The sequence below is a fragment of the Caloenas nicobarica genome, chromosome 7 (genome assembly GCF_036013445.1).
Source record: "Caloenas nicobarica isolate bCalNic1 chromosome 7, bCalNic1.hap1, whole genome shotgun sequence".
Classification (NCBI taxonomy): Eukaryota; Metazoa; Chordata; class Aves; order Columbiformes; family Columbidae; genus Caloenas; species Caloenas nicobarica.
The window spans coordinates 20,306,791-20,334,375 of record NC_088251.1 but is presented as its reverse complement, the minus strand read 5'-3'; the positions used below and the strand labels follow the sequence as shown (position 1 = coordinate 20,334,375).

The window sequence follows — 27,585 nt, the reverse complement described above, 5'->3', positions numbered from 1 at the left end:
TTGATGCATGTTACAGTGTTCCTATTATCCACATCTATGAGAACTCTAACAAAGATTACTATTTCTGTGGCTCACATCACATAACTCCAAAGTTGGTCTCAGTCATTTAATATACTTCCCTGTTAACACTGAAAAAAGAACATTTGTATTCGAGACACATCTCCTTCCACTCATACATCTTCCAACCTCCAAATCAGCATGTATAGAAAGAAGAACCAAGCATTTTTGTCAGCTTTGTATAGTTTGTTTTTTGACCTCTTCTACAATATTGAATGACTTATAAAATCAAAGCTGCTCTCTGATAGTTACTAATTATTTGGTGTAAAGCAAACTAAGATTATCACTCAGGAAAACTTGCATCCAAAGAAGCATGCTATCAACAAAAAAAGAACCCTGCCTTCATGGCATAACCACCTCAGACCCAACTGAATATTGCTGATGCAGAATTCCGCTCAATCAGGAAAGGGAATTCTAGAATTTAATGCTCTTCCTGGATTTTCCTTTGAGAGCTCCATGTTGAATTTCAGACTTAGGCTTATAGTTCTCACAGACCCTAAGTGCTGCCAACTAAAAGATACATCTAAAAATCTTGCATAATTACAAAGTTAGTAAGAATTGAGTCTATAAAGTAGTTTATAAAGTTTATCTCAAAGATCTCCGTTAAAAATACTACCCAGAGTGTTCAACACCATTCTGAGAAAATGACTTGAACATTCTTGAACAATGATTGAACTGGTCTCTACAGTCAGAGTATAAGATGTATTAAGTTATGCCAGCAACATCCAAAAAAGAGAATTCCATTACACTGCTCATATGCTCTTGTGATTATTAGTTTAGCAAATGTTTAAAACTGTTTCATAAAATACAAGCAGCAAACTAGTAGTTATATGCAATTTGTTGGCAAATAAACCCAACCCAAATAAACCCAATAATTGCAAAGAAAACAGCTCTTCTCACATTTCTGGCTTATGGTCTCAATTTTTCCCACCCTTCTATCAATTCCTCCTTAAAGCATATTATTATTTTACTAAACATCTACTAGATGTTTCAAAAAAAGCATTTTTCAGCTCCTATGAAATAGTCCTGTCAGAATAAAAAACATTTCTAAAATGCTTTTTTTTCTAGTTTATTAGGAGCCTTATGCACTCTGCATAGCAGCTTCTGTTCTAGCTGACACAGCACCTCAGACACTGACAGATCAGAAAAATATTAAAGGGAAACATCTGTATAAAACCTTTTAGCCCCCCCTTCCAAAAAACATTCAGATAACAAAGACTTAAGCTAACAACTGCCTTTACAGTTGCAGAATTTACTCTCTATCCTCTTGGTATATAGTAATAACTGAAGCATGGGAATTGCTCTGCACACACATCTGCATTATAAAAATCAAAGCAAAATATGGCAAACCACAGCGAACACAATGACATTAGGAAATACTACCATCCCTAGTAAATTGCAGATGTAAATATTTCCTTTAACATTGATGTAAAAATATTTCTTCCTAAATTCACATCAGTATTACAAACTAATAACAGTGGGGAGGTTTGGTGGGGGGAGGAAGTATTGGGAGTGAGGGCAGGGACTGGCTTCATCCTTTTAGGAAAGCATGAAGTTCTTCCACTTACGATGACATTTTTTGATCTCTCTGTACTGTACTTGTCAGATGGCCATCACCTTTGTTTTGACATAACATTACTAAAAGAGAATCCAGAATTTCCAGAAAAAAAAATTGCTTAAACAAAGATGTGTTATTGTGATACAAAAAATACAAACTCTCAAGAAAGGGCATTTTCAGTGTCAAAATTTATTTCACGAGTGTCTTTTCTTTAATCTGACAGCAGATTTCAATTTAGATTGGTAGATCTATGCCCTGGAAAGCATTCAGTTATCTGCATGATTCATTTTCTACAGTAAGAAGAAAAAAAGTTGCATGCAGTTTGGAACGCCCTAAATAATTTTAAAAAAAGAAAATCTATAATTTAATTTCATGTAAAGAATAAAAGCTATTTGGTTCATTTATTTGTTCAATAGAGGTATTTATAAATTTATTTTTATTTGTACAATATACCCAGCCTTTCTGTGTCTTTCCCTTACCTTTCATCCTTTTATTATATATGAAAAAACTCAGTTTACCATGTATTGGGAAATGAAAAATTGACAGAATCTATGGCCAAGAACTGTTGATATCTGTATTACACAAATAAGTAAAATAATTCATTCCCTTTCAGGATAAAGATATTAAGATTTTTTTTTCAATTATTATTTTTTGTTCTTCCATTTCAACAAATGTTGTGCAATATCACCTTACCTTAACATTTCTAGTGGATTGGTCTCATGCACTTGGTTGCCACACCTGGGACAGTCATTGCTGTCTTCAAAGTGCTGAACAATACAAGTCTTACAAACTGAGGGACAAAAAAAAAGGAGAGAAAAAAAGCACCTCAGACTAAGATCTAAATAATATTGCTTGAACATGACCTAATGATATCAGCAAACTACTTCATGCATCAAAGATAAAAGAGTGTTATTTTAAAACAAACAAATACAATGTATCTTATCTACTCGTTCCTCAAAGCCATAGCTAGCTCTGTTCTGCAAAGACACCGAGTTCAGCAGAACAGGTTAGACAAGCGCTGCTTTAAAGTATGCAGTATTTTTACTACTTATAACTCTCCCAGCACCATAAAATGCAAAGCCCATACCATGTAGCACATGTAAAGAGCAGATTCTGAGAAAGGGCATGCTGGGGAGCTCTGGCCCAGCAGAGTCAATCGTCACTTCAGATGATTTGAAAATGGCTTATGCACATTATTTTCTTTCCAACAGCATTGATGGTAACTCAAAATACTACTGTACATACTCTTTTAAGAGAAAAGTTCACAGAAATTGTATACAGGTTCAAAGTGGCTGTTTCCCTTTTGACATGGCTCCTTCAAAAGCAAAGACACAACTTACTGTAAACATTTAATACTTGAATCTTATAATGAAAAATCAGGATCATGACTATGGCAGGTATAACAAACCCAAAACAACAACATGAATTTAAAATCCAATAAACTGAAATTAAACTAGACAAGGTGCTACACTAGTGTTGCTTCCAAATGATTAATTGCAGACTGTAGATTTTACTGCCACTAATGAGAAAATGGAAGCCAAGATGATGAGAACAGATATGCCCACTATTATTATTGTGTTACAACATTCTGGATGGAGATAAACTCTATCTTCTGTTTATTATCACTTCAGCTAAACTGAAATGAGAACTGCAAATTCATCAGTAAATGGACTGAAAAAATAAATGGACTGCTGCAATTGCAATATACTTTCTGCTGAAACACTGTAATTTCTTTCATCAATTACCTAAAGAACTAAGAGTACCTCTAAAAAGCTGGTAAATCCTAATTATATGGCAATCTTTAAAGAATATTGAAATTCCTTTAACAAATGTCACTTAACAAGCGAAGCCTATATTTATCTTTGCCTTAGTATGCGCAGAAAAGTTACTACAAATCAGCTGATGCTGATAATGCACACGCATTAAACCTCCATGCAGGTGTTTTTTCCAACTGCTTTGAAACACTAACTTATGGACATCAACTTCATAGCTGTGGTTGAAATTACAATGAAGTTTCCACTTTCAATCTGACAGACAGACATCAGAGCTCGCTGGTTGGCTTTGGTGAGAGATCTCTCCAAACTAAATGGCTCTAGCAGTGCTGGGTGCAGGGCAGATTCCGATGGTCAGAATTTTTTTTTTTTCCATAAATAGGAAGAAGACATCTTCTCCATTAATAAAGGGTGAAGATATGATTTTCAACCATGTTAACTACTTCCATTCTTGACAATATTTCCTTTTCTAGAGTTACCTTATTCCTAAAAATCTCTGCATTGCTTAAATATACAAATTTAGATGCAGCTTAGCCACTATGTCTCCATATAGTCTTCTGTTTGAAATATTTTTAATGTTTTACAGTGATTACAATACATATTGCTATCAATTAAGGAGCCGCCTTCATCATCTGAGCTATGGCTTTCATTCACACGTAGAAGAAATTGGAAATTATTACTGTTCAGAAGAACTCTATGCCACAGGACGGATAACTAGCACACTTATTTAGTCAGATGATTGACTCCTCAAAACCTCCCAAATACTGAACACTGCTAAACATAAAGCCTGCTAAAATCCACAATAATGTAACTTGGATAAATACTTATAATATAAATTAATCTATGGAAACAGATTGAATTCCTCCATCTGAATATATCTATGTGCTTTCTTCATACCTTTTTTTGAGAGAAGATGGCACCCTTGGAAGCCATGTGCGGTCCAAGAAAAGGCCCTGTTTCCCTGAAAATAAGACCTACCTTGAAAATAAGCCCTAGCATGATTTTTCAGGATTTTTGAGGATGCTCGAAATATAAGCCCTACTCCAAAAAGAAGCCCTAGTTACAGTTCATTTAAAAAGTCAATTTAAATAGTGTCCAGGCAGCTATACATGTAAAAAGCAATAAGTTTTGGAGCAAATATTAATATAAAACCCTGTCTTACTTTGGGGGAAACAGGGGTTTAATGATTAATTAAGAGCTTAATCTGGCAGGTAAGAGAGGTCTTTAAGTAGAATATATACAGATAAAACATCATAAGGAATCAAGAATCTTAAGCCAGTCCTATATGGATGTATTCCTTACCCCAACAAATACAGAGATCTGGATCAAGTCTTTGTGTAGCCAGCTCAAATCATGAGGTCATCTTACACCATGAAAAACCCCTTGAAATTGTAAATCAATACTGTAGTAATCTAAAACTACTTTGCTTTTTCTCATGTAAAGCTATGGTGCTATGAGGATTTGCCTGTCAAAACTAAATGTGATTTACTAATAGGAAAGTAAAAGTAAAAAAATACATATAAATTCTAGCACTCAAGAATAATGAACTGATACGTGATACTCCTAGTAGGAGTAGGATCATCAAGCAGTATTTTAAGATATGATAGGTATAATCATCCTCTGTTATTCTCAATATAAAACACTGAACATTTTTCAAAGCCTATCACTTTGAAGTTTCAGAGAATGGGATGAAGTCTAAGTATTACGAGAAAAGGGCAGGAAAAAAAGGAATCTTGAAACACAATTAAATTACAGATATATTTAATTTACCACCTTGGGAGGGGGAGCCAGTGGGCAACGAAACCAAAAAACTAACACTTCTGGTACAGATTAACAAAATGATGTGCTTTCTCTTTACTGTAGGCCACAGTGTCTCAGCAAACAGACAAGAGAAAACAGCTTAACCAACATGCACACAGCTTGCAGAATTTTGAGGTATGTGCTACACACGCCAGTGGAAGGAGGACCCGAATTTCATGATTGTACTATGACACTTTGGATAAGCCACAATAAAAGTTAAATTCACATAAGTTGATTTACTACAGCTGATAGAAGTACTCGTGTGACATATGCAAGTTGGCTGGCAACTATAACATACTACACAATGCTATGTTTTCTGATACAGAGATATCTGGTTCACGTACACTTCCAGATCTTTGTAATCAGCTGAAAAATACAGATACAAGTGTGTGGACTGTGCTGTATGTCATTTTATGCATATCTACACACATAATCTTTCATGAGAAGACTCTTCTTAGGTCAATTTTTAAGTGCTTATTAACAAGGTACCTGAATAAAACTTCATATCGTGTTTTTAAGCAAAATATTCTACAGAAGAAAGTTTATTTAGTTACTGGACCAATTGTTTGTCAGAATTCATCCTTTGCATTCTTCCAAGGATCTCCTCTCTCAAAGTTAAACACTCTTTGATCCAGTGAGCAAAGGAGGGGCACAGGATATGCATAGCCAGCGGAACAGAAAACCCATCTCAGTGATGGCACAGAGATGTAACGAGTCGTTTGGTATGTTTAATGAAGTATTTCATTAGCTACCTTAAACCTGCTTTAAAAGCACTTACTTTTAGGGAAAGTGCATAAAAACAGGACAGAAAACTTGAATGTACCTAACCACCCTTCTCAGAAACTATACATGTGAGACTACTCCATTGTTAATTACCATTACCCAACACAGTCAGACTGGAATGCTTCCTGTTAAAAGGGAGAGATAATTTCATTAAGTAGTGATCAAGAAAGGATTTCTGGGTTAAAATTTTCTGTTTCAAAAATAAGAAAATAAGACAGGTCTGCTAACCCTTAAGACCTGCTGCATGCTATTGACTGAAGAAGGAGCACAAACACAGCACAGCTTGCTTGTCTGAGGATGGGAAGTTTTGCTGCAGTGAAGTTCTTTTGGGATCTCCTGGTGAAAGCATAAGTTTTTGGAGTATATAGTAAAATCTGAAAAACACTCTGCTTGCAAGATTATTGGTCTGATATTAAAAATTCCGTATCTGGTCCTTTTCTTTCACAGAAGGGCATTTCTAAAAGTTCCCAGACTGCATTGGTTGTCAATTTCTTATTGTAAACACTAGAGAGGCCAACTAGAGGAATGCACCAGTTGATCTGCTGTTCATAAACCGGGAAAAACGGTGACGAATACAGCTGCAGACGGCAGGTTGCCTTGCAGTGACCACAAGATGACTGAGTCCAGGATCTCAAGGAAGGATACAAATTGAAAGAGCAGAGTTAGGGTTCTGAATTTCAGGAGATGGGACTTCAGCTGGCTTAAGCAGCTGCTAGTCAGATTTCTCAAGGAGGCTATCATTAGAAAGAAAGGTACTTAGGTGAGCTGTCTGGATTTTTTTTAAAGAAAATGTATTTAGATCTCAAAAGCTAACCAGCTCATTGTACAGGGAATTTTGTCAGAAAAACTGCTTACTGCACAAGAACTGCTTGGTGCACAAGCTTCTTAATTAATATGCAAAAAGAGAGCATATTATAAGTGGAAACAAGTATGGGAAACAAAATGATGTAAAACTATTGCTCTGGCACTTAGGGACAAAATCAGGAAGGCCAAACAAAGCCCAGCCGTAGCTAAAATTGATGAGGGACATAAGGACATTCTGCAAGTAGGCTAGTAGCTGAAGGAAGCTCAGATAAAATGGGAGGCTGTTAATGAATGAGGGAAACAAGTTAAGGAATAGATTATATAGAAAGGTTTGAAGTCTTCAACATCTTTTTTGCCTTGGTGTTTACAGGCAGAGCCTGATCTCAGATCTCCAGGCATAGCAGCATGATTTGGGAAGGAGAAGGATGACCAGCAGCCAGAGAGCAGCCAGTTAGCACCTACTGAGAAAAGCTGGATGTATTCAAATCTCTAGGTTAGGTAGAATTTGCTAAGCTGGAAGCTTCTCACCATAATCATGGTGATTAAGGGACATGCCTGATGACTGGAAAAGGGTAGTATGTTATGCCCACCTTTAAGAAAGATTGGAAGGATGACCCTGGGAGCTATAGCTAAACAGTCTCCCTCAGCTACCTGGAAAGATGGCAGATCACGTCAGGTCCTTTGGAAACAATTTCCAAGTACACGAAGGACAAAAATGTAATCAGGAATAGGCAATACCGACTTAACAAAAGCGCATCATGGTTCAGGCTAATATGTGATCTAATAACAGCCTATACCATTTGAACAGCAGTTACGGCAGTGACGGAACCCAGCTCTTCTTGGTAGTAGCAAACAGTATAACAAGGGGCAATGATCACAAATTGTTGTTTGGTAGGACACTCAGAAACACTTCTTCACTAGGTAAACAGCTTAGCACTGGAAATGGTTCCTGAGAGAGGCTGTGGAGACTCCACACTTGGAGATTCACAACTCAACTATACAGAGCCATGGCTTGACCTGGTATAGTGTTGGCAACTAACCTGCCTTGTGCATGAAGTTGGTCTAGACAATGTCCAGATGTGCCTTCCAACCATTTCTATGACTGTGTAAACAGTCTGATATTTTTTAGAACACCAAAGAATGTTCCTGACGGAAGTTCATTTTCCAAGTTTTGTAAGCGCACGTGGTACTAAACAACAGAGCAACTCAGGAGACAGATAATGGGACACACTCTTTCTCTCACATCTAGCCTGCTTTGACCAGTAGTTCTTAAACATCCTTGACAATGGTGTAACAGACTAGAAAAACGGTCTCAGTCTATAAGATAAAACCATTCTGTTGCAAGTAGCAATAGAGAAACCAAGTACTGAAATTGCTGAATAATTAATTATTTTGCAGTAATAAAGCATTTCCTACCCAACAGAGACAGGAAAGTTTGTACTGCTATTGCCCAAGTTGCACTTATTCTTCCCCGTAAACGGTGGAGTTGTCTGTACAAAATTTCCAAAAATCCCATCAGAAATATCTCTTATTAAAAAAGTACACATTCCTCAGAGCAGAACTTTACTACTTAACATTTTCAGCAACACAGATGATGTGAATTAAGCACTGATTTGGTTACTATTGATCATATTAGTTCCTCTGTGATCACTAGAGAACATGTATGCCAACACATGCTTTTCATCTTAACCAGAGTAACACATTGTATTCCCAGTATCTAATGAATTTATGCTGCTTCTTATACCATTAATATCTGCAGATTTTCATCATTTCTGCAACACTATTTTGAATTACAGCAATTAGTAGTATAAGACAAATACCAAAAGACAGTTAAAACCATTGCATTTTGTGGTAACTATTTGGATATGACTGAAGAACCATACCTGTACCACAAAAAAAAACCCAAAACAAACCCAAAAGTTTAGCTGATATTAGACTTGGAAAAAGTCAGTTCAACATTACTTTTTCTCAAAAGCTAAACTAAAAACAACATTATTATAACAGTAAACAATATTATCTTTGTACTATGAACAACATATAGGAATGATATGTTCTAATTTCTATATTCTTGATATACTGGGACATAACACCATAAAGTAAAAATTAACAATTAAGACAGTAATGTCTGCAACAATACCACGCAGAAATGGCAGGAAATGCTAAGACAAGGCTTTTAACTGATTTTTAGTAAAGGTTTAAAAATAAGAAATATACCACAAAACATATTTTCCCTTACCCTTCTTTTAGAAGAATTCAAATTTTATTTGGAAATATGCCAAATTCTCAAAGTCCAAGCAAACCATCTTCTATTCGGGAATAAATGTAAAAAAAATCAAGCATGTCAGTAATTTAGCTTGTGGAAATATGATGTCTGATAGGACCATTTATATGTTTAATATAATGCATACACACTGATATTTTAGAAGTATCAGGAGCAAAAGAAAACCTGAATAATTTTCCCTGAGTCAGTTTCATTCAAAGAAATCTCCTCCCTAAATAAATATTTTGCCAACTATAAAGTATTTCTACGCATTGTGCCATGGAACACATTACAGAGATATGTAAGCCAGTACTGACCAAACTGGTGTATCCATCATGCACATTGCCAACTAATACACTGGCTTAAGTTTCAAAAGCATAATTATATTATCAAAATACCACACCTGACCTAATGATCTTATTTGAGATCGGCCAGGCCACAGTGATATGTTTTGTGCTAGAGCCTGCACAGTCAGCACTCGCTTTGGGGAAAAATATGGGAGACCTTTACTCCACAAGGTGTTAAGCAGAGTTGACGTGTCCTCCGGATGGCCCAAATGGCAGACCAGTGTCTAGGAAACCCCACCAGAAGCTGTATAGCATTTCACGCAACACTTCAAACACGTAATGCTTCAAGGAAGTATCACTTATGAAAGAGGGACATTTTGCAAAGCATTACTTACAGGTATGGAGGCATTCAGTTACTGTAGTTGGCTTGATCAGGTAGCCTTTACAGATATAGCAGGTGATATGAGGATTGAAATCTTTCACCAAGTGCTTCCTCTGAGTAGCCATTCGTGGGGCAGGAAATGCTGGCAGAGTGCTCGGGGCCAGAGGAGCAAGTCTGAGAAGTGTCGATGCCTGTGGTTCACAAGAGCTGCGGCGCTGCTCTGTGCAGCTGGACTTCTCCAGGCATTTGCTCTTAATTCGGGAGGTCTCACAGGGACATGGCTCATAACTCCAGCGCCAGGCAAGTCATTTTCCTACCTGTAACACACGTGGAAAGAGAGAGGTGTGTAAGCCTGGCATCACGCCATCGGTGACGATGCCCCAGAGGACAAGTGTCGCCATTAACTTGGCGGGGGCACCCAGACTATTATTTACATAACAGCGCTCGGCGGCCGAGGTCCGAGGCAGCGCCCCTGCCCCCGACAGGCTCCGGCCGCCAGCGGGACGAGCTGCCGGGCGCCGCGGGGCAGCGGCGACAGGTGCAGGGGCCGCTGCCCAGCCCCGCCGGGCTCCGCGAGCGCCCCGCTGGCCGCTCCCCCGCGGCGCGCCGCGTTCCGCAGGCCTCGGCGGGCCCCCGCGGGGCGGAGCCCTCCCCGGCCCCAGCGCCGCGCAGCCCCGCGGGAGCCCGCCGGCCGGAGAGGGCAGCGGGCGGCGCAGCTCGGCGGTGGCCGCGATCTCCCCGCAACGGCACCTGCGGCGCCTCCTGCCTCCCCGCCCCCCTGAAGCCCCTGCCGTACCTGGCGCAGCCCAGCGGCCTCGGGCGGGCAGCCACCCAGCGAAAGAGAAAGGGAAACAGCGTGCGCCGCCCGCCCTCTCCGAGCCCTCCCTCCTTCCCTCCCCGCCAGGCTGCCGTGGCCGGTCCCAGGGCGGGCGGGACGGGCGCGCAGGCGCTGCTCCCCGGCCGAGCCCTACTGCGCCACAGCGCGCAGTGCCGCTCCGGAGCGGGAGCCGCCGGGCGGCCCTGGGCGGCCCTGCCGCCGGGGCAGCGGGCACAGCGGAGGGGCCGGGGGGCCGGGGCCGTGGAGGTAGCGCGGGGGGCAGGCGGGAGCGGAGGCGCTGCCGGGCACAGGTAAGCGCAGGAGCGGTCGCAGCGCAGCCCGCGCCCCCAGCCCGCTCTGAGCAGCGCCTTACCCGCCCGGCTTCGGCCCGTAACTGTTTCTTAAAAATAACTTACGCTTCTGCCCTTGGAAGGGTGAAACTGAAACTCTTTTTTCCAATCCTTGCCGTCCCTCATCCCCCCAAGCTTTTAAAAGCAAATACTAAACCACTCGACTAAGTTAGGCCCAAATCCTGTAAACAGTTATACATGTGCATCCCTCTAACCAGGACCAACTCGCCGGAGAGCGATAAACACAAGTTAAAGCTGTCTTCATGGTTCAACACATCTGCTGCTTGCTCCCCTATTCTTTGAAATACACCGTCTTACCCGGAAATTATCCATAAAACTAAATCTGCCTTAATGGTATTTTTCTGTTGCACTATTTCTAAAATGTTTCTTCTACGCTCCCTTTAACAATAACAAAAATATAAGGAAGCATTTCCTATATTAGCTGCAATACCATCAAATTACCTGTGACTGTGCTAGGTCTTTGCTTTTCCATTCTGCATTTGAAATAAAGACTCATTTTGCGTTGGCCTGCCAGCGCAGTCTGCCTTTGATCCTTGGGTATGTGCTGCAACAGCAGAAGGCTTTAATAACTTTGGACTGCGTCTGCCATCCATTCTTACTCCTGGAATATTTACCCTCCAGTAGATCTCCATTTATATCAATTCAATTGCCAGACTGAGTCAGGTGCGTGAAGAATTTACAAGGCAGTGGTGAATGCACAAGAAACCTGACACAGAGTAATTCAACAGAATGTGCATAATTTTCCTGATAAAATGTCCATCTTGTATGAGATTGTTTATCCACAACATGAACAAAAGTTTATAACACTAAAAATCTTTTGAAGCAGCAAGTAGTACAGTTTAACAAAAGGTTGTGTTTTGATGGTTTTGGCCTTCTATTATTAGCCATTTTTTCCTTTATTACACCATAAAATACACACTGCCAAATAAAAGGTTAGGGAATGCTAAACTCTAACAAAGTTGAAAACATAGACTATATATCTCATTGGAATATTTTAATTAGTCACATTCTGTCAGTTTAGCAGAAGTTGACATTTTTCAGAATGAGCACAAGAGTGGCCCTGCTTGAATGTGGACTAAGCATTATACAGTGTTATTAAGCTTATATATGCATTTAAAACAAGCAGCTGCTGATGTTCTCCTGGGTGTTTCAAAATGACTGTGTTTGGCAAAATTTGTTTTAAAAATACAGTAGATTCTAAGTGAGATTTCAAAACATAGTTTATCAAGTGTCCCTATTGGAAAAAAAAAACAACAACAAACCCCTCAACGTTTTCTAAACAAATTTATAAGCTAGGCTCATGTTTACACAATAAGGGATACACAATGTTCTATCCAAGCACATTAAAAACACACAGTTACATAATTTTTTATACTGTGTAACCCATACAGTAGTAATTGCAGACCAGTTGTGATACTTGCAAACACACAGAGCTGATACAGATTGCCCCAAGCTATACTGAAGCCCTTCTTTTAAGGACTACCAGGTAGGTGACAGTGTACATGACAAATTCTTGCCTTGTCTCTCCACAATGTAGAAGCTCGCTCCTGCTGGTACCAAGCTGTATGTATGAGATGCTGAGTGCCCTTAACTCTCACTGAATATGATGAAAGTTGAGGCATTCAGCACCTCTCAAGACCATCAAATAAACCGTGCAGAAGCAGCTCTCATTTCATGATCAGATGAAAGTAGTATAAGAAAGATCCTTACTCCTACTTTATATCATGAGGAAGCAAATTATGTTAATAAATGCTTATGAATTAATTATAATTTCAAAGGTAGTTAACTCCTAGCATTGCATACAACAGGTTTATTTAAAAATATAGAGTGTTAGCATTTTGATCTACTTGTAGCAGTTAAAAGGTAACAGAGGAATAGTGTTTGAATCAAAGTGGTCATTTTCATATTATGAAACAGAATTAACAAAATAAACTGATTTAGAGTAAATATCATGTATTAGTGACAGCAAACATGGTATGACAGAGAGGGTGATTATAGTCCTCAACTCGATGAAAATACATCTGCTCTCATTTTTCCTTGTTTCTTAAACTTCTGACTTTTGTGTCAACTGACTCGTACACAGCAGTTTTCAGTGTCCTCTAATGCAGTAATTTTTTTAAAAAAAACTAAGTTTTTTTTAAAAGTTTTTCTAAGTTGTTTTTTTTTTAAAAAAAAAAACTAAGTCCTTTTTTACATGTATGACCTTGTCTAACATACAGAAAATAAAGCCTGCTTTCTAAGCATTATCAAAGTAGCAGAATAGTTTGTTGAAATCCTGGAAAAACTACTGGATCATCCTAATGTGAGACAGAGTAATTCTTTACATTTGATATGAATAAAATGGATCTTTTTAAGGAACAGCCAGGATGCACAAGAACTTGTGAACTCCAAGCATTTCATTAATTTTACTCATTAATACAGTTCCAACATTTTTGAGAAATACCAATGTTTTATGTCAGTTCTCAAGTAAATTCCAGACAGAAAATAAACATTGCTCAATACAGCCACGTTCTCAGTAACATTTGAAATGAGTGAATAATTTTAATTCTACAAGTAGATTCACATGAGTACAACCTTACATCCCATGTAGGAGTAGTTAGATTTATACAGTTCTAAAATTACATTTGGCCCTTTGAAGGCAACTGTGAGGCTGATGTGGCCCCCGGTGAAAATGAGTTTGACACCCCTGCTATAGAGCTACGCTGGAGTCTGTTTCTAGGCAAGTCACCAGTTGCCCTCCAGTTATCCTAAGAGTTACTTGTATTTTGTAGATGGAAAAATTACCGAGAAATATCTGGACTAGAAAAATCATGAAAAAAACACCTACTTTTCTCAACAGGTATTGTGGAGCAATCTGTGTGATACTTAGAGGGAAGCCACAGCACTCACCTTCCCTGAATACTGAGTCTCTAGACATCTGATGGAAATGCCATTTTATGAATTTTAAAATCTGGAAAACTTCACAGAATTGCTTAGGTTGTAAGAAGTCTCCTGAGATCATCTAGTCTAACCTGTCTGCTCAAGCAGGGTCAGCAGGAGCAGGTTATCCAGGACAGTGTCCAGTTGGGTTTTGAATATCTCCACAGATGGGAACCGCACCACCTCTCTGGGCAACCCGTCCCAGCTTTGACCACCCTCACAGTACGTAAATGTTTTCTTGTGATCAGATGAGGTTTTACGTGTTTCAATTTGTGCCTGTTACCTCTTGTCCTGTCAGTGGGCACTATTGAAAACAGTGACTTCTTCATCTTCATTCCCTCCCATCAAGTATTTTTTCATGCTGATAAGATCCCCCCAAGCCTTCGTTTCTCCCAGCTGAGCAGTCCCTGCACTCTCAGCCTCTCCTCATGTGAACGATGCTTCAGTCCCTTAATCATCTTTGTGGCCTTGTGCTGGACTTGCTTCCTATCTTTCTTGTACTGAGAAGCTCAGAACTGGACGCAGCACTCCAGCTGTTGCCTCATCAGTACTGAATAGAGAGGAAGATCACCTCCCTCAAACTGCTGGCAACTTAATTGAAATTACTGCATATTTACTCAGGTATGAAAAATAGATGAAATATAACCATTTTTGGATCTTTTACTTCCACTGTTAAATTCCCTATCCATTAGAACAGTATCTAGAATAGAACCACACGCTAATTGGGTTGGATGGGACCTTTGGACACCATCTGGTCCAATACCTCTGCTCAAAGCCGGTCTAACATTAAAGTTAAATCAGATTGCTCAGGGCTTTGTCCAAATAAAGTTTGAATATATCCAAGGATGACAGTTCTACAGCCTCTCTGGACAACCTGCCTTGACCCTTGGAAATCCTTATTGTGGATTTTTTTCCTTAGGTCTAGTTGAAATTTTCCTTGCTGCATCTTGTGTACTTTCCCACATATATTAATAATTTACTAGCAGCAAGTAAACTTAACTTTTACTGTCGTCGTCAATGTCTTTGCCCTTATATTGGGATCATGCGTCATATTTCTTTGCTTTTTAGGTAGAGTAGGAACATTGTTTATTGTATAAACGATATTACTCTGCTCAGTGTCAAGACTGTCTTTGATTTGATAGGAAATGATAGGAATTAGGCTATTCTTATCGCCATCTCTAATTTGTTAAAATGATCAGCAATGAGGTTTTGCTTTTCTACTGTGAGAGCTTTTCTTCATCCCTAGTGAGGTCCATATAAGATGCTGTATATTAGCACATAATAGCACTTCTGGGATATATACAGCATTTCTTTCTTTATGCTTACTCTTCTTTTATAGGCTAAAGCAGCAAAGCAGGTTGCAAAATGCTAACATCTGTATTATTATGCCAATAAGTAAACAAGACAAATGCATTCAAGATAGATTCAAGAGTAAGGTAGATTTGTGTCACAAAGCATTCCAACTTTGTTGAACTAATTCCAAGCAAATTTTAAAAAGACAAATTGTAAAGTTCCTACAGGTTTTACAATAATTTGCTGCTAGTAAAGGAGAAGAAATCAAATTAGTGGCTCTACCAAGGGAAAGATGAGCAGATCTGTATTTTTAAATATTTCCTTGGCACACTAAAATACTGATCAGCCATAGCACACGCTGTCTCTTCCCAGCTACAGAAACACAAAAAACAAGTAAGGAACAAGACCGTAGCAGTGGGAGAGGGAGATTTTCACTGCAAGACAAAAAAAAAAAAAAAAATCACAACTGTGAAATAAAATTGGCTAGAAATTGTGACTTGCATGAAGGAGACAATTTAACTTTAGCCACTTGTATGCAGAGGTTGAAGTGAAAAAACACCTGGCTTTAAACATATTATTATCTGACTATTATACTGAGGGAAGATCTTGTGATCAGCTTGGCTATCTCCCTGTGAATAACAGATTTAAGAACTGTGGTTACAGGCTTCTGAGGTACTGCAAATTTAAAAAAGCAATCTGTAGAAACTTCCCAGAGAAAGTGGGACAAACTTTTAAATATCACTGACCAAATTCTTGGTTCAGTTACTGTAGTGTCCAACTGTATGAAGTGTAATCAGCTGTTGCTTTCTGGTTTTTGTTTTGCTTTGGGTTTTTTTTGTTTGTTGTTTGTTTTTGTTTGTTTTTAAGCACAGTAAAGGTACAGTATAAGCTGCCATGTAGCCAAACTGATTCTCCCTGTGAAAATGACCTTATTGACATTATTTTGGCTTCAAAGGCGGTTCATCATTATGGTATAGAGCCTTGCATTGTGCCACAACAATATTTTTTATTCTCTTCAGGTGTAATTGATTTTTGGTGACAAGGTGGAGAGAGAGGGGTTTGCCTTTGAACCACCAGATATTGCTCACAGGGAGCAAAACAACAGCGGGTAGGATACAAGACCTGCAATCAGAAGGCTTTCAAGAATCCATTTGCCTCTGTGCTCAGTTTCAAAACGATGATGTGCAGTGGGGTTAGGAATTGTAGGCAACTAAAATAGTGGTGGTATCCTCAACCTCTTCTGGTTTTGTCTTACAGCAAACTATAGTTTCTATGCACTTTGGTCTTCTGTACTACATCACCTTTAGTTTCTTATAGGGTAGTGAATAAGATGTTTTGTGGTATGTGGTATGTTCTGTCCGTTGACGTGCAGTAGGCGTAATTTCATGGTTACCTGCAATTGTGGGAAACCACGGAGAATGACCAAATAGTCTCTTACAGTCCTATGTTTTATATAAATTTATAGCAATTCTGTATAAGTATTTAGAGCAAGTAACAGTCACACATTTTGGTAACAGCTAAAAGAAGATGCATAATTCGAAACAGCCCACCTTGGTTCTAAATCAGCTGCGCTCCATGCACCACAAAGATCTTGCATCTTCTGAATTACTTTTCTGGTCTCTTGCCAGTTATTTCACTTCCACTGCATAGTTTGTTAGACTTTCTCTGAACTCATGCAAATCACACCTGTGTTGCCTTTTCTATTATTTGTGATCTCTGGTACTTCTTGGCTACTTTGCCTCTATTGCTATCTGATTATATGCTTCTGCCAGTTCAGTTTCCTTTTACTCTGCACTCTACAATAGTATCACCTGCTTATTCTGTGGCTTTTCCAGAGAAAATCTACTTGGGAATTAATGTTCTTTCAAGTCTCCCTGCTACTGCACCATGGGGAAAAATGAAAAATAAATTAGTGACAATCAGAGCCACATTATCAGAAAAATTCAAGTGGTGTAACATGCACAGGCCAGCCTGAATATAGCAGTTGTCTGTGTGGGCAAGACTATGTCTCCTCCATAGATTTCCAGGATCTGCCCACTCTACGTATGTATACTTCCAGGGGAAAGGTACCTCTATACCAGTATAATCATAGATTTCAAGTTTTCTAATCAGGTCTCAATGAAAATGAAGTATATGCTTTTCCACAAGACATCCTAATGGCTATTCGTTATAACTCAATTACCTTTTTTTTTTCCCCAAATCCTTGTTTCTGTCAGCATTATATTGCTTCTTCCATTCTGCATATTATGTGTTATATATTATGTATTTTATACTTTTTATATATATATTACTTTTACTATTTTTTTCCCTGAAAATTTCAAAGCCACTTACATCAACATATACAGCTCAGATAAACAATAATGTGAAGTGTTCAAATACTCTTAGAAGAATGTCATCTTCCAGTCTCTGGGAAATGGAAAACTGTAAGAACCCTCCAGTGACTCCTGCTAAAATTGTTACTAACAGATTTTGTTTCTTACAGTTGAAAACTGGCAGGAATGCAAATCTAATTGTATCACACATGTCAAACAGCTTCACAATTATGCAATCTACTTGCACTGCAAATTAAAAACAAGACTTGCTACTAGATCTTAAATCAAAACAAATTTAAAACTCCAATAAGCTTGGCAAAAGCAATCCTCAAGAAATCTACTGATGCCCATTATGATGGCAGGGCCAGCAAACAAAGAGGCTTGAAAGGAAATAGAAATGTAGCAACCAAATTGCCTCATCTTTTACAAGACAAATTCATGACATTCACAATGTCTTTGGGAGTTAACTACTTCAATCGATTTTCAACAGAAGTTCTCTTTCCAGCTCTTTCAAGAATAAGATCTTTAACTTAACAACACAATGTTGGATGGACTCCATTTCATTTGAACTGCATGGGAAGACTCTCATTCATTGGAACCAACACGTCGTCTGCCAATTAAAACAGTAGGCTTCATTGGAGGAAACCTAACAAAGATACTTGTGAATTTCATTTTTAACTTGTAAAATAAATATTGAATGTTTTTCTGGATAAATTGAGAGAAAATAGAGGGCAGACCAAGATACTCCAACCTTAGCTTCACATCCTCATAGGATCGATTTTGTCAGCAATTTAGCATATATAGAGAGTCAAACTCTGTGCAGCAGCATGTTCCATATGATCCAGTCCATCCAATCATATGACCATTGCCACAGCTGAATTTGGCTTACTGAGTTAAGTAAAAGACATTATCTCTGCCTTTCCCTAAGATTAAGCAAAAAAAGTTCTTTACATATTTTGGACGTAACAGTTCACATTAACAAATTAGAGTTACTCCAGGTAACATTTTACTTAAAGCATTATCTTGAAATATTAACAGTTTTTATCCAATACGCTAATGGAAGCAGATTAAGCAAAACCGATACTTTTAATTGATTCTTCATTTGAATAATACGCCAGTTTTAGGGAGAGACAAGCTCAGGATTCTAGCCAGAAGCTATTCTCAAGTGAGCAATTGCTCCTCAGCCCATAACTTGGCATCACATGCCAATTCTGCAGTCACATTAGCTTAGGAAGCTGACAGTGCTGGTTTCCCAACTTCAGTCCCATGACGGCAGTAAATCATAAAAGTTTGCATATGCAGTGCCTGCATCTCACATTATTATCACCGAGTTTTCTAAAGAAAATATATATAAACCAGTTCTCCAGTATGCAAAAAGAAATGTTTGAATTTTTTTTTTGCAATTACAAAATCATGGCCTTCAGACTCTGCCTGCATGTAAACAGCATATTCTGGGTTGATGTGCATTTAATCAGATTGAGCACAAAATCAACCAAAATCTGTGAGACTATGTTTACCATCCTTGCATCTTGAGCTTCCTTTTTGTAATGCTTGGAAATCTGGGTTCAGCACGGTGCTAATGAGATCATATGGCTTTTAGCTGAGTATGCTACGGCAGTTTGGACTCTCTTTTTAGGGTCTGTACAAGAGCCGGGCTGAGTGCCTCCCAGAATACAAAGAATATACACAATCCTGCTTTCAAAAAGCTGTACTGTCTGCAGAAGTTCATGCTCACATTACTAATTTGTCCAGTCTCATCAACTAGACAGGATCATGAACTACTTTTGTAGAAAAAAATTATGGTAAGAAACATAGGCAGTTCTTCAGGAGTTTACATGCTTTTGAGTCTAAGAAATCGGTTCTTAAGCACAATAATACAGGCAAAGCCCTTCTAGTGATGCAGTTATTTGAGAAAAACAAAATCATGTCTGTTTGAGTCCTTAAATATCTAATGGCACTTACTGAAAATGCTCAAATGGGATCATTCTATTAATATTCTTGCTTTATATTTATAAAAACAGATCTTTATTTCCTCTTCAAAAAGCTGCCATCGAGCAAGAATCAGATTCTTGCTAAATACACTACATTCTCCTGCAGGGGTATCTATACTTAAATGGCAAGTGAACTCTGTTTATATTTCCTATTTAGCCCCCCATTCCATAAACACGAGCATTCATGCTTCACTGTGCGTGCCCACAGCCCATGCACGTCTACAGTCCAACTGATTAAAGTGTGTGACTATCAACTTGTATCAAGCTTAGTATGTAAGTCCAGGTAGCAGTGTACATATATATGTAACGGTTACCTCCTTATATTTTACAAAGGTGTATGAAATCAGCAGAGAGCATGCATCATTCTTTACTATTGTTTCATGCCTCACTGCTATTTCTAACTAATCTGTATTGCAAGATTTCCAAATCCTATAGTCACATCAAACACTAAGAGATGCTAAGATATGAGATTTATCTCAGATATAACACCTCAGCTTGAAGTTGCCAGCTGCCTTTTTTAACAGTATCAACACATTTTAAAAAATAACAAAAAAAAACTTTTCACTTTCAAAATTTTTCACAATTGCTAATGAACTGAGCTGCCTGTTAAATACATTTCAAAAAGGTTTTTCTGAAGTAGATGATAAATCATGATAAGGATATCATACAATATCTGACCTTTCTACGTTACTACAACCTGTATACACTTTGCTGAGTTTTTTTAGATGTGACTATTTTCTTCAGTGCTGTGTTAAGTTTCGGTTCTAGAGGCTTAAAGCTAGAAGGCTTCACCTGTCAATTTACATGGCAAATCTCACTCCATTCCCTAATCTAATATCCTTGGTAGGCATTTAAGAATAAAAGGCATAATACTCTTAAAATATTTCCCTTTATCACAAATGCTTAGATGGGTATATGAATTTTTGACAAGGTATTTGGCTTATGAGAACTTGTTGATACATATAACACATAGCCTGCTCCTGTCATCATCATGCTGTCTATTTTATAATTCACATTTAAGTACAAGACCTTAGTTACCACAGCACAGTAGGAATAAAATTAAGGAGATTTACATTTTCCTGCTGAGAAATCTGGAATGCTGTCTAGTGTTTTATCTTTCTGTCTTTTAAACTTGTCAGAAACACTGGTGCCATCATAACCCTCCATCAGTCAGCAACTAAAATACGTATTTTGGGGCTATGTCTTCCACTAAGCAGCAACTTACCAAAATCATGAGAGGAACTATTGTTACAAAATACATCAAAAAGAGATACCTTCAAATACAGACTACCAATTTACATTTTTATCTGATATATTTTAAATCTATTGTACAAATTTCTTCATTGCATCTGTTGGTCTCTGCATTTGTACCAGTGAAGCAATTTACACCCTACCCCTTTTACAAAAAAAAACCAACCCACACAAAAATAAAACCACCCAAAAACCAACAACCACCACCACAAAACAGTGAATAGTATAAAAAAATGCAAAAACAGTTGAAAACCCTCAAGGCGAAGTATTGAAACTGCTTCCTAATAATCTTATTTTATGTTAGTGTCCCTCAATAAGGACAAAGTAATGAATTTTAGTACAGAGGGACTCAATAACATTCCTGAAAACTACATTTTTGGTACAATTAATGTGGTGCTAACAAAGCCACATACCAAAGATTGTTACAGAGAAGAAAAATGGAAAGTACATAGTTTTGCTGCAGATAGATTACATACAGTCACTTTTTTGATGAAGGAAAAAGTAGCAACATAGTTTGCCTGGAGTCTAGGACCACCTGTCCAAATCTTTAGAAAGATGATTTTTACTTAGTAACAAGGCGAATATTATTAATTTTAGAAAAAAAACATCCTCACTATGAACATGACCTCTTAGAGACGTTATTGTCCAAACCAGTGGCACTGATGGAAACAGGAGCCAATTTAAATGGTACTTAATGCCCAAAGAATAATAAACTTGTAACCACTTACAAGAATACTGTATGTTATTTAGCATAGACAAAAGATGATGAAGATCCCTACTTCTTTGATAAGTGTCTCTTCTTCAAAGCCACATAATACAGTAACATTAATCACACAAGGTATATTGCAAATATTGACAATAAAGAGTGAAAGGTTACTGCTACTCTACCACATAATTTTCTCCCTCTGTTTACGATTTTATGATACAAAGTGCCTGAAGAGCCACTAAGATGATTAAGGTACTGGAATATCTGTCATAGGAGAAGAGGCTGAAAGAACTGAAGTTGTTTAGCCTTGCTCAGAGGGGTTCTTATCCATGTAAATAAATACCTGATGGGGGAAGTAAATAAGACAGAACATGAGACTTCTCAACAGAGAACTCCATCCTTGGCAACTTGTCTAATTGAGCCTGCTTTGAATAGAGGGGCTGAACTACACAGTCAATGAGGTGGCCTGGAAACTGGCTGAACTGCCAGTCTCAAAAGGTTGTGATCAGCAACACAAAGCCCAGCTGGAGCTCAGTCACTACTGAAGTACCCCAAGGGTTGATAGTGGGGCGAGTACTGCTCAACATCATCATTAATGACTTGGTAATGGGACAGAATGCATACTCAGCAATTTTTCAGATGATGCTAAACAGAGAGGAGCAGTTAATACACCAGATTTTTGTGCCACCACTCACAGGGACCACAAAAGGCTTGAGAAATGGACCTATGGGATTCTTATGAAGTTCAACAAAGGCAAGTGCAAAGTCCTGCATTTGCAAGGAGTAGCCCCCACGCCAGTATATGCTGGGGGCTGGCAGGCTTGAAAGTAGGTTCATAGTAGAGGACCTGGGTGTCCTGATGGACATGAAACTAAACATGAGTCAGCAATGCATCCTTGCAGTAAAGAAGACCAGCAGCCACCTGGGCTGCATTATGAAGAGTATTATCAGCAGGTCAAGGTGGTGAGACACATCTGGAATGCTGTGTCTAATTATGGATTCCTCAGTAAAAGAGACATGGACATATTGGAGCAAGTCTAGTGAAGGGCCACAAAGACGACTTGGGGATTGGCACATCTATCACACGAGGACACTGAGAGAGCTTGGAGTGTTTGGCCTGCAGGAAAGAAGGCTCAGGGGAGATTTTGATCATTGTCTATAAATTCTTGATGGAGGATAGAGGGAAGAGTAAACACCACCGAGCAAGAGTCTTCTCAGTGGTGCCCAGTGAAAGGACAAGAGGAAATGAACACATATTGAAATGCAGGAAACATTTAAACATCAGAAAAAAAAAAAAAGTTTTTATTGTGAAGTTAGTTGAATGCTGGAATTGTTTACCCAGAGCAGTTGCAGTCTCCACCCTCAGAGATTTTCAAAACCCAACCAGATAAGGTCCTGAGCAATCTGCTCTAGTCAACCTTGCTTTAAGCAGGGGCAGTGGACTAGGTGATTTCCAGAGATCCTTTCCAATCTCAATGATTCTGGGCTTCTGTGAAATACTAACCAGAATTACTCAATAGGTTTGGAATATGCTCACTACATGCAGTTCTAGGTTACCTGTGAACTGAAAGTGTTAGTAATTCCAGTTAATTCTGAACTGTAGCAGAGGTGTGTGCCATGGTGAATGCTGGGCTCTTGTCTCACAGCCATGACATCGATCCCTGGTAAGTGTGCAGCATGGATACCAGGGATACACTCAAGCATGCAATTGCTCTGTTGCCTCCTTGTCTTCATTGTCCTATCGGATCTATTGTGGTGAGCAGCACAATGTAAACTAAACAAAAGCTACTGGGTTTTGCTAAAGATCATTACAGATCAGTATCATTACATTACACAGCAGCTCTGTGTGCATTCCCATTTCTCTGCGACATGTCTAAAAACTTGACATGGAAAAAGCTTGCTTCTACAGGAGAACAAATCAGAAGAAAATCTAAAGGTTGAATTTAGTAAAGGACTAAACCAAAAGCTGATCAAAATAAATTTTTTGAAAGAGAAAAGCAGATCTACTTTTAATGTAGCTGACTCCCAGTAATTATGGAAGTGAACATATAGAATGTACAACAGCATAACCTAGCCACACAAGGGTCCAGGGCAAGCTGGGTCCCATTTACTGAAACACCTGACACTATTTTTATTGCTATTTAAGAAAGCTGACTAGATTACACTTAGTACAAATATATCCCTTCAGCTAATACACCTTCAGCTGCAGTGGAAACACACCCTTTGAGAGTCCATCTGGTCTAAAAAGCCTCCAATCTAAACTGTGTGAAGCAAATAATACATTACTGAGCATGTTTTACACAAAGAGTAAGATATTTCTAGCTGGTTTCCTAATAAATTTCTGATGTCAGTAACACAGAGAGACATGACTGCCTAGGAATTAAACCTCCAGCTCTTAAATTCCAATACAATGTGTTAATCACATCTTTATTCTTCATCTGAATGTTCATTTGACATGCATGTAAACCAGACATCTAATATCTGAGGTGAGAGATTTTATTTTGAAAAAAATTGCCATATTGAACACTTAACCTACATAGTACCTCATATTGCTGTTGATACTAGCTCCTGAAAATAATCAAGATATCTGCAGTCAGTTTTAGAACAGGATTGGTAAGGGATTAAAAGGTAAGTCTCGTATTTTCAGCATATGGAGGCAAGTATAACATTTTGCAAGCTAAAATACTTGAAGATAAAAAGCTGGATTCTTCAGAATTTCATACCTTATATAGTATGTGTCTGTGTATTTATAGATACGTAATTTTACAGACTTGCAAAACGGGACCAAAACAGGACATTGTGTCTTAATTGCATTTTTGCATTCAGTTTTAAGCAAGAGTAACCGACCACTTAAGATGACAAAGAACCAGACACATCAACTCATCTTTCCTTTTCATATTAACAAACATCTCATGAATGTGAATATCACTGTTTCCACAGCCTAGTCCCAGACAATAACTCCATGGCTTCCTGAAACAAGTTATTTTTATGTCTCTATGATGTAATTAAATGTAGTTTTACCTCTGCTGTGATGAAGAGGTTGTTGGTTAATACACATCTAGTACTGATAGAGTGTTTTACAGCTACACATTCATTATTAAAAACGAAATAAAAATGCACAGTTATGCTCATTTCCAAAGCAGCAGTTAATATGAACAATCACTGAAACAGAAATACTGTCTCACTTTGTATTTGTAATTAACTGAAAGTATTTTTGGTTGCAAATAAAATAACGTTATTACAGATTCAAGTGCACACACATATTATATTCTGCAGTGATGTTTAAAGAGAACATCTCCATCATTGCATTCACAGAATCACAGAAAGGTTAGGGTTGGAAGGGACCTCTGGAGACCATGTAGTCCAACCCACCTCCTAAGGCAGGTTCACCTAGAGTAGATTGCACAGGAATGTGTCTAGGTAGGTCTTGAATGTCTCCAGAGAAGACGACTCCACAACCTCTCTGGGCAGCCTGCTCCAGTGTTCTGGCACCCTCAGAGTAAAGAAGTTTCTCCTCATATTCAGATGGAACCTCCTGTGCTTCAGTCTGTGCCCGTTGCCCCTCATCCTATCATTGGGCACCACTGAAAGGAGTCTGGTCCCATCCTATGGACACCCATCCTTGAGATATTTATAAACATTGATGAGATTCCCTCCCAGCCTTCTCTTCTCCAGGATGAACGGACACAGCTCTCTCAGTCTCTCTTCATAAGAAAGGTGCTCTAGGCCCCTAATCATCTTCGTAGCCTGCTGCTGGACTCCCTCCAGTAGTTCCTTATCCTTCTTAGGATAGAACTGGATGCAGTACTCCAGATGCGGCCTCACCAGGGCAGAGTAGTGGGGGAGGAACAACCTCCCTTGACCTGCTGGTCACACTCTTCTTAATGCACCCCAGGATACTGTTGGCCTTCTTGGCCACAAGGACACATTGTTCACAGAATCACAGAATGTTAGGGATTGGAAGGGACCTTGAAAGATCATCTAGTTCAATCCCCCTGCTGGAGCAGGAACACCACATCCCTTCTAATATACCCCAGAATGCCATCATCTTTCTTGGCCACAAGGGCACAGTGCTGGCTCATGGTCATCCTGCTGTCCACCAGGACCCCCAGGTCCCTTTCCCCTGACTTGTGGTCAACCTGTTGTCGACCAGAACTCCCAAGTCCTTCTCTGCAGTGCTACTTTCTAGCAGGTCTACCCCTAACCTGTACTGGTGCCTGGTCCTCCCCAGGTGCAGGACCCTACACTTGCCCTTGTTAAACTTCATCAGATCCTTTTCTGCCCAGTCCTCCAGCCTGTCCAGGTCTCGCTGGATAGCAGCACAGCCTTCTGGTGTGTCAGCCCTTCCTCCCAGTTTGGTATCATCAACAAACTTGCTGAGGGTGCACTGAGTCTCTTCATCCAGGTCACTGATGAAAAGGTTGGACAGGACTGGACCTAACACTGACCCCTGGGGAACCCCACTAACTACAGGCCTCCAACCAGACTCTGCACCATTGATCACAACCCTCTGAGCTCTGCCATCCAGCCAGTTCATGATCCATCTCACCATGCATTCAGCCAGCCCGCACTTCTTGAGCTTGCCTATGAGGAGGTTGTGAGGGACGGTGTCAAAAACCTTGCTGAAGTCAAGGTAGACAATGTCCACTGTTCTTCCCCTTCTTTGCAGCATGGTTAGAAGTGTACTTGTAAACTACTCTTAATTCCACACATGCACAAGTACTGCACTCTCCCAATAACTAGGAGGGAAGATGTCAAATAAAGGATACTGCTGGCGTCCCCAGTGCATTGATAAGTGGGAGAACAAAGTGTCACTCCTCCTAACTCCTGTAAGCATTCCTATGTGGGAAAATTCTGGCACTACATTATCTAATAAAAATGTTCTAGAAGCATGTGAACACTATTAAAAACTAAAGTGGTCTTGTGGTCTACTGCTCTATTACACTTCTTAGTCATGAAGCCACAAAGATTGCATTATAATCCCATGGATGTTTCGTTATCTTTGGTTAGGTTGTGATGACCACTGCACAGGCAGAAATTGCTCATATAAAAATGCCAAATTTACATTACTTTTTCTAGTCCCTTCCTCACACCTCCCAAACCCAAGATGGTTAGATACTGTAAGTACCTTCTACTCTGTCTAAAGTAGTTTGACACTTCATAAGCATTCAAGCGAACTCTTTACTTCACAGTGGAGTCAGTGACTGACTCATGTCACTAATGACATGTTAGCAGAGATAAAGAAAGAATAAGATTTTCATGCAATATTCAAACGTTATGGAAAGGAAACTGCTCACATGAGGAATGCTAGACTGCTTACATCCCTACAGACTCCATGTCAACAAAAATAACAGCAACCTTTTTGCTCTATTCCCAAAACAGCAGTGCTAGTAAATCTGCAAAACTCTCAGCAGATTCCAGCAAAATTTCGGTTTCTCTAGAGACTAATGCCAAATATGATCTTTCAGATCTCATTTCTCTATAAAAGAAATGCATTATGTTAGACAGGAGTGGGTGGAAACATAAGACATTTAGGCAAAACATCCAAAAGACTCCTGCACAAGAAAATAAACACTCTTGTTTGAGAAAGTTGAGCATTATGCAATGCACAGAACTGTATAAGTAGTCTGTTTGCTGCAGTAAAAGGAATGAAACAGAGCACTTAATGACCTAAGTAGAAATTTGTGTCCAAGACAAACCTAAATTCTTAGTTTTCAATTCATTCAAATCTTGAGCAACTTCAGTGGGACACTCTGCTTAAATATATACCCTGAATATCTTTGATGTGTGGATTTCTTTGTCAGTGTTAGAAACATTCATCGTGTCCCCCATCATAGAAACTATGTGTTCAAAAGCACTACGGATATCTATAAAAGACTGTCTGCTTTGCTCCCGACAAATATTTTGTTATTCAAATGCTATCTATCGCTTTCTATAGTTTAAGTCTCAAATTCTTCCTAGGTCATCCTGCTAAATAACTGTACTGGGCCTGGCTAGGCTAGAGTTAACTTTCTCTATAGAAGCTCATATGGTGCTGTGTGTTAGATTTGTGACCAGAACAATGCTGATAACAGACTAATGCTCTGGCTGTTGCTGAACAGTGTTTGCACAGCATCAAGGCCTTCCCTCTTTCTCACTACCCACCATAAAGAAAATTGAGGGGTGCCCAATATGTTGCGAGAGGACACAACCTGGCAGATGACCTGAACTAACCAAAGAGATA

General features: G+C 39.0%; 1 protein-coding gene across 3 annotated transcripts in view; it reads right to left on the bottom strand.

The window, feature by feature from the left end:
• Window positions 1–27,585, bottom strand: part of PCGF5 (polycomb group ring finger 5) — a 67,566-nt gene that overhangs the window by 22,858 nt on the left and 17,123 nt on the right. For 2 of the 3 annotated variants that reach the window (XM_065638952.1, XM_065638954.1), the window contains exons 3-4: window positions 9,717–10,020; window positions 2,309–2,405 (exon numbers count right to left, since the gene is read on the bottom strand). In XM_065638952.1, coding sequence (XP_065495024.1) covers window positions 2,309–2,405; window positions 9,717–9,828 — 209 coding nt within the window. In that variant the 5' untranslated portion in view covers window positions 9,829–10,020. Of the gene's footprint in view, window positions 1–2,308; window positions 2,406–9,716; window positions 10,021–10,499; window positions 10,575–27,585 lie in introns of those variants that run through there. The other variant, XM_065638953.1, reaches the window with a different exon arrangement.